Source organism: Clupea harengus, unplaced genomic scaffold, assembly GCF_900700415.2.
Source record: "Clupea harengus unplaced genomic scaffold, Ch_v2.0.2, whole genome shotgun sequence".
Classification (NCBI taxonomy): Eukaryota; Metazoa; Chordata; class Actinopteri; order Clupeiformes; family Clupeidae; genus Clupea; species Clupea harengus.
This window is the reverse complement of record NW_024880510.1, coordinates 14,133-23,347: the sequence shown is the minus strand read 5'-3', so window position 1 is coordinate 23,347 and position 9,215 is coordinate 14,133. Positions and strand designations below refer to the sequence as shown.

The following is a 9,215-nucleotide window of genomic DNA, read 5'->3' as shown; positions in this document are numbered from 1 at the left end:
AGTTATTAAGATACTTTGTGTTGTGCGGACAATCATATTTACAATGCACGTTTGTCGCGCTGTGTTTTATGGTTAATGCTCCGCACAATAAAATAGGTTATGGTTTTCTAATACTCGTTCTGTGTCTTGATAGCTAGCTTGCTGGCTAATGCTAGCTGCTTATGTTAGCTGTTGGTGCGTTGTGGCTTAATGTCAGTAGTAGTACTACTGCCGTGTAAACTATTCAGGTTATCGGCGGAGATTACGTTGCCATATATTGTTTATGCCCGTAGTTTTTGTCCCCTGCCGTTCTAACATTTAGGGAAACCCAAGTGTGATGGCAACAAAATAGAAGCTCTCTGGAGAGGTCACTTATACGAAATCCGATCTGATTTCCCCTTTAGCGTTCCAACAACAGCATCAACCTGAGATATCGCTAGATACCGTTATTTTGTCAGTCATGGACGAGAGTGCAGAAAAAGTGGAGCCTGACGATATTGTTATTATTGTCGAAAATGAAGCCGAAAGCATGCCAGTTCAAGAGGAAAGCGAAAAGGCTCAAAGTACCCACAGTTTAATGGACTGTTGTCCCATTTGCAAGTTGAATTTTCATAGCAGAGAGCCCAAGCTGCTACCCTGTCTCCACTCTTTCTGTAAGAAATGCTTGCCACCGCCGTCAAGGAACTTCTTATATACGAGCCAAATGATGGCCAACCATCAACTTCAGGAAGATCCATCAAAACCTCGTAAGTAACACATTCGGTACGCTTCACTTTGGTTTGGCCAGCTACCGATATCGATACCCATTCGATTAAGGTATTGTTTTGACTTGTAACGTAAGTAGACACAACACAGTATGCACATCTGGGTGGTCACCAAAACACCTGTACTGTAACCTTGTCAAACTGACTAACGTGTTGAAGTTTTGTGTGCATGTACTACGGTGATCTCTGCAATATCACAAATAGATTGAAAGCAGTTTGTAATCTCTTCAATATAATGTTCAAATGTTTCACGGAGAGCTTCAATTAATTCCCTTTTTGAACCGCTGGTGTTTGTAACGTTTCTTTACTGTCTTCTCCTCTCCTCTCCTTTTTTTTCTTTGATTTTAGTCAACGTGATTCGTTGTCCAGTTTGCCATCAGGAATGCATGGAAGTGGAAGTTTTAGAGAACTTCTTTGTGAAAGACTCAATGGAAGTGCCAAGCAGCACAGTGGAGAAGACGAGTCAGGTGGGTAGCATTGCTCACTTGAGTTATGTGCAGGTGGCTGCACCTTTTTGAACTCAGCGGTCACAAATAAATAAAATGGTCAATGGTTTTGCGTCATTGAGAATGGAAGGATGTGGTTTTAAACTATCACCTAATTTTCTGTTATTGTTATTGTTTGTTTCTTTGCAGTTGTGTATGAGTTGTGAGGACAACACAGAGGCCACAGGCTATTGTGTGGAATGTGTGGAGTTTCTCTGTGTCACTTGCATTGAAGCTCATCAGCGGGTGAAGTTTACTCGAGACCACACCATTCGACAGAAAGAAGAAATGTCACCAGGTATTGTTGTAGCTTAATCAGATACCCATACTTATTCTTAATAAACAGACAAATTTCAGTAAGATTGAAATAACTGTTGTTTGGTATGCCTTGACTTTTCATACAGCTTGTTAAGGTAACAATTGTTCTTGAATATTTTCGTACAGAAGGAGTGGGAGTGTCCACCCAGAAGCCTGTTTTCTGTGATGTCCACAAACAGGAGCCTTTGAAACTTTTCTGTGAAACATGCGATCGTCTGACGTGTCGGGACTGTCAGTTATCCAAACACAAGGATCACAAGTAGTTACCTTATAGTTGCTTAAAGATTTGAAAAGTATTTCCATCATTGTCACAAACTTTTGCAAGTATTTGTTCTAACTTTTTTTTTTTCTTTTGTAGTTACCAGTTTCTAGACGATGCTTATAGAAATCACCGGGAGCACCTGGAGAACATGACTCGCCAGCTCCAGGATAAGAGAAAAGCCATCGAGGAAGTGTCCAACGCAATCAATAATGGGTGAGTGTCAGACTGCCTGTTTTCATACCATAATAATGGCCAAGAATTGTCAAGGATTCTCTGACAAGGATACATTGTAATCCTCTGTTTGCAGTCTCCATCAGGTGGATGAGAACCGAAAGGCTGTCACCACTGAGATCAAGAAGTCCATTTGCAATCTGATTATGGAGATTAATAGAAAAGGGAAAATACTGGTGAATCAACTTGAGGTATGATCTATCGTTGATATGGTGTGAAATATTTACAAAATTCATTCATGAAAAGGCACTGAACATATGATCTGATGATGATCTAGGCTCTCACCAAGGACCATGAGTCGGCACTCAAGAAACAGCAGGAGGATGTCACCTCCCTCTCTAAACACCTGGATCATGTGATCTCCTTCACCAAGTGGGCAACAGCCATCAACAGTGGCACTGCTCTCCTCTATTGCAAGAGACTGGTATGAAGGCAGCATGTTCATCTTACCCCTTGTTTCTTTTGTCTGCTCTCCCTGGTCAATGGATAAGCTTGATTTTATTTTTGAATGTTTTGCTCTTTGTAGATTCTATGTCAAATCCAGTACCTCATGCGGGCGAAGTGCAGTGCCTCATATGTTCCCCAGAGCACAGTGCGGTTCCAGTGTCGCTCAAGCTTCTGGGCCTCAAATGTTGATCTAGGTAAAGAATCGAATCGGTTATCCAAACCAGTTTTCTATGTTCAAACTATAGGACTATATGTTTTCTATAGGACACACTCATTTACTTTTTTTGTGTGTTTCCAGGCTCTCTGGTCATGGAGAAAATTCCAGGACATCAACCAGGTGGGATGCAGATGTTCCCTAACCATCCCAGCCACCCCAACCATCCCGGTCATCCCGGCCACCCCAATCATCCCAGCCATCCCAGCCACCCCAACCATCCAGGTCCAAGGCCTGAAGGACCCGCTGGGGTCTTTCCTGGTGGGCCAGCTCAACAACGGCAGAGTACACTGGCACAGCTCCAGATGCAGGTGGAGAAGCTAGCCCAGCACCCCAGCCGCCACCCGCCACCAAACCATTGGTCCTGGTACCACAACATGCGCCTGCCAGGAGTCCCCCCACCGAGGCCCATGCAGGGGGGGTCTCCTTCCCAAGTACCTCCTAACATGGCTCAGCAGGGCCGACGGTATGGTGCTCCTCAACCAAACACCCGCAGTCCTACAACCATGCTGCAGAACGCAGGATTTCCCCCGCAAGTATGTGTTTTGTTTTTGTTTTCTGTGTTAGGAGGAAAAGGTATTCCCAGTTTGTTATCCATTGCTGCCTGACTCACCTTTGTTCAATGGTTTCTCCTTCAGACTCTGAGAGGAATGATCAGCTCCCCCAGCTCCTCCAACTTCCCACCCAAACCCATGGATGTGCTGCAGGGTGCGTCTCGATATGCCCAAAATGCGCCTCCTTCTGGTGGAGGACACCTTACCACGCAACCCTCGCTCCATCAGGTGGGTGGTGCTTTTATCTAGTTACTGAATTGAATGAATGAATGAATGAATGAATGAATGAACTTTAAGGCGCAGTCTGTGATTCCAATGCAGCACACATTGTTTTGTCAGATTTGGCTAAATGGTCCTCAAGCTGTCCGTGCACTGTGTGCGCACGCTAACAAAAACAAACCAGTTCATATACTGTCCTGGCCATAGAAAACACCCATAGTGTCTCAGACAGAGCCATAAACAATTCCAACCTGTCAACATGTGTCAGAAGCACGGAAGGGAGGAGTGTCATTTGATTGGCTGTTGAGCTCAAATATCAATAACCTTTGGCCACTGTGAACTGTACCTTTTAACCTCTACTCTGGTCATATTATGAATAAATATTTGAATGTATGAATGCTGAATCATATTGTTGGTTTCTTTTGCAGAGAAATGTCATGGACCTTGTACACTTAAACAGAAGACCTGAGCCTCCTGGGCCCATGTCCTTGTCCATGCAAAGACCTGGTTTCCCCCATACGGCCCCATCCACCGCTACTGATAGGAATGGTAATATCCGCTCTTGAATGCATTAGTTTTATATTATAGCAGTGATGTAGTCTTGACCATTGAGTTATTGTCCCAATTTGTTCTGAGGATCTTGCTTTGAAATCCTTCTCTGTTACAGCACAATCTCATCAGAGCTCCCCCATGTTAACTGCAAACTCAGGCTCTGAAGGGAAGACAGGGTAGGTGCACTGCACTTTCGTGCAGGTCATTTTCCCAGCATGCAGTATTATCTCTCCAAATGCTTCTCCTAACAGGTATGGGACATTAATTCATTTTTTTTATTGTAAAGGACTGTTTCTTGGAAACGCTCAGAGCCCCAGCAGAACGGACCCTCCACCTCCTCTGCTAAGAGAAGACGAAGGTCATCCCCTGGGCCCATCATTGTTATCAAGGATGAGCCTGAGGATGATGATGAGGTTCGCTTTGTAAGTATTCCATTTTTATAGTGCTCTTCATTTGTCACTCAGACAGTTTTTGGTGAAGTATTACTTTCCTAACATAGGAAATTGGTGCATGGGAAAGTTCCCTTCTATTTAATCCGATCGAATAGGATGTTGGCCTATATTTCCCAAATTCATGTCAGTCATACAAGGCCTGGAAAGTGCCCCGGCATATCCCTCCTGAAAATCTCTCGAATATGTAAACTCGTCGGTCGGTCGATTTATTTCTCTGTTGTTAAAATGCTAATTGGCATTGTATTTTATATCGTTGGAAAGACTGTTTACCTTTTCTAATGATGTCCAACTTGTAAGGATCATGCATTTGTGGGATGAGCCGCACAGCTGATTATGTGGGTAGTGCCCAAGTATAATTTGCCAAAATTCTCTGCCAATGCTAAATAGTATATTCTCCTGTTGATATTGATTCATGTTTTGAGTTGTTTGGTGGATTGGATGATTGAACTCTCGATCATTAACAAGTAAATAACAAGACATATTGGCAATTTTACACTTTATTCATTTAATACACCGTCAGGAGCCTCAGTAGCGGGTGGGAGATCCATACGCAGCCACAACAGCCTGGCAACTCCTCCTCATGCTGGTCACCAACCTGGTCACACGTTGCGGTGGGATGGCATTCCATTCCTCAACCAGGAGTCGGTGCAGGTCAGCCAGCGGGGCTGTGTTGGTCACTCTAACACGTACAGCATGCCCAAGCTGATCCCACAAGTGTTCAATTGGGTTGAAGTCTGGACTCATGGCAGGCCATTCCATTCTCTCCCTGACGTTGTATTTAAATGAATAAAGTAAAAAAAATTGCCAATATGTCTTGTTTGTTCCTTGTTACTGATCGAGAGTTCAATCATCCAATCCACCAAACAACTCAAAACTAGAGTCCATACTAACAGGAGAACAGAGAATTTGAGCAAATTTGACTTGGGCGCTACCCACATAATCAGCTGTGCTGCTCATCCCACAAATGCATGATCCTTACAAGTTGGACATCATTGTAAAGGTAAATAAACAGGCTTTCCAACGATATAAAATACAATGCCAATTAGCATTATAACAACAGAGAACTTTTTTTGACTTTGGGGTACATCAAAGATGGGTGTTAGTGTGTGCTCCTGTCTAACGAATATATTTCTGTGTTTCAGGTGCAGTCCAGTGTGAAGGCTAGTTTGCCAGACAGCACTGGTGTCCAGTCACAGACGCCTCGTCAGGAGTCTCCCCCAGGCGAAGAGCAGCCGACCGAGAAGCCCGACGAGAGAACCCCAGAGCCTGACGAGGACCCCAACGAGGACTGGTGTGCTGTGTGTCAGAATGGAGGAGAACTGCTCTGTTGTGACAAGTGTCCAAAGGTCTTCCATCTCAGCTGCCATATTCCTGCCCTCAAGTCTTCTCCGAGGTACCCTGAACATCCGTATGTTTTTTAGTTTTTTTCGTAGGTTTTGTTTCGTTTTAAGATTAGCCTCTCACCACAAGTCCATCTCACTCAGTATGTTGGTATGTTGCAGTGGTGAATGGTTTTGTTCATTCTGCCGAGACCTGACTGCACCTGAAATGGTGTATGACACTGGAGACAGTCAGAAAACCGTAAAAGAGGAGCCAGATTCTGAAGGACTAACTCCTGTAGATAAAAGGGTACGTATGATTTACCTCTCTTGAAATGCCACCTCAGAACTGACTTTTTTCAAATACGATGTGTGTGACTCAGGTGTGTATGATCAACTTTGTTCCTGATGTACAGAAATGTGAGAGGTTATTACTTCGCCTCTACTGCAATGAGCTCAGCACTGACTTCCAAGACCCAGCCTCACCGTCGGTAAGCTATAGAACTCGCCACCCTCCGTCAAATATCCATGACGTTGCTTTCTCTTCATTGACCATGTTTTATCTCTTTCATTTCAAGACAATGCCTGAATATAATGAGATTATAAAAACTCCCATGGACCTCTCAGTTGTGAGGACCAAGCTTGACGTGAAGCAGAACCCATCCTACAAGAGGCCCGATGACTTTGTCGCAGACATTAGACTGATCTTTAAAAACTGTGCCAAGTTTCACAAGGTATTTTCTTTTTGTCTTTTTGTCACTGAATCATTTTGAACTGAAAACATATAATCTGCTCTAGCTTGTGCGTACTACAAGCTGTAGACTGTGCCACTCCTAATGACCATTGTGTTTGTCCTGGCAGGAGGACAATGAGATGGCTAGTGTCGGCGTTAACCTGGAGAACTTCTTCGAGGAGCAGCTGAAGGGCCTGTATCCTGAGCAGCCTTTTCCTGGGGTGAAGGAAGAAGGCGCTGCCTCTTCGGCCCCAGAGGAAGAAAGGCCCTCAGATGTCTGTGAAGAACATGGAGCACCTGTTGAAGCTGAGACTGTTGAGAGTCCATCTCCAAAGAGTCCATCACCACCTAGCCTCCCCAGTGACGAGGTGTCCGAACCGCCCACAGAAGTCCGTCAGGATGAGCCTCAGGATGCTGATGTCCAAGAAGACTCGGCCAAGGATGCTGAGGTCCAGGAAGACTCGCTCAAAGAGGCTGATGCCCAAGAAGACTCGGCCAAGGATCCTGATGTCCAAGAAGACTCGGCCAAGGCTGCTGATGTCCAAGAAGACTCGCACATGGATGCTGAAGGCCAAGAAGACTCACACATGGATGCTGAGGTCCAGGAAGACTCGCCCAAGGATGCTGATGTCCAAGAAGACTCACACATGGATGCTGAAGGCCAAGAAGACTCACCCAAGGATGCTGATGCCCAAGAAGACTCACCCAAGGAGGCTGAAGGCCAAGAAGACTCGGCCAAGGATGCTGATGTCCAAGAAGACTCGGCCATGGATGCTGATGTCCAAGAAGACTCGGCCATGGATGCTGATGTCCAAGAAGACTCGGCCAAGGATCCTGATGTCCAGGAAGACTCACCCAAGGATCCTGAAGGCCAAGAAGACTCGGCCAAGGATCCTGATGTCCAAGAAGACTCGGCCAAGGATCCTGATGTCCAAGAAGACTCGGCCAAGGAGGCTGATGTCCAAGAAGACTCGGCCAAGGAGGCTGAGCTCCAGGAAGACTCGCCCAAAGATGCTGAGGTCCAAGAAAAGTCACCCAAGGATGCTGATGTCCAGAAAGACTTACCCAAGGAGGCTGAAGAGACTCGGCCAAAGAGGATGAAAAGATGAGCGATTCAGAGGGATGACATGAGGAATTGTAAATCTGACTTCTTTATATGTGAAACTGTTAGAAATCCTTGCTGAAGCAAGGAGTCCTCCTGCAAGATTAGCTGAGCTTGCTAGTTTAAGTTTAATATCCCTGGAATAAGAATGTAGGTACAAAATGTATTTCAAAAGCAAACACGCTGCACAGTGTTGTCCAAGCAAAAAATCTCCTTTTTTTATTTGTAGCATGTTTTATTTCCATTGAACATATTATGTCTTTACTGTAGTAAAGAACACACGAACAGGGTAATTTAAAATTGCATTGATGACATCAAACCAAGTGTGGGTCTTCCCTAATCAAATTCCGTGAACTACAGACATTCAGATATGTAGAATTGTGTTTGAGGTTACCCTTTACAAACTACATTTATGTATATTTATTATTTATCTCTGCATTGGTTCATTTTAGATGATGATGATGGGTGCCTAATGTAAAAAGAATAATCGCATTTACTTTATTCAGCTGATTGAAGCCCGACCTACTTAGAAATGTTATGCTTTCGAGCTGCGAGATCACATGATTAATATGAAAAATGGCAAAAGTCACCTTTGACATGGGCAGTGTTGTCAACCAAGGAATTTCGATTTTTCATGTACAGTAGGGGAGTACATAAATGTTTTTTCTTTCTTTCTTATTTTCACTATTTTCGATGGTTCAAGTTGTCCATATTGCTCCTTGAAGATACTGTGCAAATCCTGGTCAATTCATCTTGACTGTGTTGCTTCCAGAACTATAGTCAAGATATGTGCATGTATGGTGGAGTCATTTGTACCCATGGAGTGGACCGTTTTTGATCTTATAAACTATTGTGGACCTTTTGGACTTGGGTGTGGACCGGCTGTGACCATTATGAAGTACCATACTTCATCAAGGTAACGTGGTTGACATGTAATTACAGTGATAGCCAGCATCCAAACCTAACCCCACATTCATTTGGAGTATATTGCTGCCGGTTTTCACTACACTTCACTACACTTGTACTGAAGTAGGATAAAGTGAGCTTGTATGCAGTCTAATATGCATACTGCGGGGGACTTTGATGCTGTGGGTCACTGTCCTGGTGTGTGTTGGCATCTGTCAGAGGACGGATGGTTCCCTTTGGCATTGGTGGAGACAGGACTGCTATCATGACTGAAATACGTGTATCATTTCCCCAGCCTTTGTGTATGTAACTATAATCTAAATATTAAATAAAACATTTTGATATCCCTGGCCCATTTAAAGGATGGTTAATACATGATTTTGAGACTTTTGGAGTTGGATTGAGGAAACATATTCTTATAAAATGACGACCTTTATGCTAATTAGCATTCTAAGTAATGATGTCCTCTTATGCCCACTCAAGTATCCTTTGATGCTGTGTAGAGAGAAGTTGCTACCAAGGACTAATGTTCATGTCTTCATTTGGGCTTTGCAAGTCATTGCCATATTGATGTTTGAAGCCTAGAGTTACGTTAAAATCACCGTAGAAATGTACATGAAACAAAACCAAAAATACTGTAGTTTTTGACTGATATGCAGCTAACAAACAGCGTTTATA

At 43.9% G+C, this 9,215-nt stretch overlaps 1 protein-coding gene across 2 annotated transcripts; it reads left to right on the top strand.

Moving 5' to 3' along the window:
• Positions 1-6: 6 nt before the first annotated feature.
• Positions 7-8,887, top strand: trim24 (tripartite motif containing 24). Of its 2 annotated transcripts, none has more exons than XM_042707116.1 (18): positions 7-725; positions 1,092-1,210; positions 1,379-1,526; positions 1,673-1,805; positions 1,905-2,021; positions 2,116-2,230; positions 2,317-2,463; positions 2,566-2,680; positions 2,785-3,236; positions 3,339-3,482; positions 3,902-4,022; positions 4,141-4,201; positions 4,312-4,447; positions 5,620-5,870; positions 5,980-6,106; positions 6,213-6,287; positions 6,375-6,530; positions 6,658-8,887. In XM_042707116.1, exons 1-18 carry the CDS (start codon positions 440-442, stop codon positions 7,636-7,638), a joined length of 3,684 nt encoding a protein of 1,227 aa, XP_042563050.1. In that variant the 5' UTR covers positions 7-439; the 3' UTR covers positions 7,639-8,887. The 2 variants fall into 2 exon arrangements, with proteins under 2 accessions (XP_042563050.1, XP_042563049.1); XM_042707115.1 differs by having other exon boundaries at positions 5,620-5,885.
• The last annotated feature ends 328 nt before the right edge of the window (positions 8,888-9,215 follow it).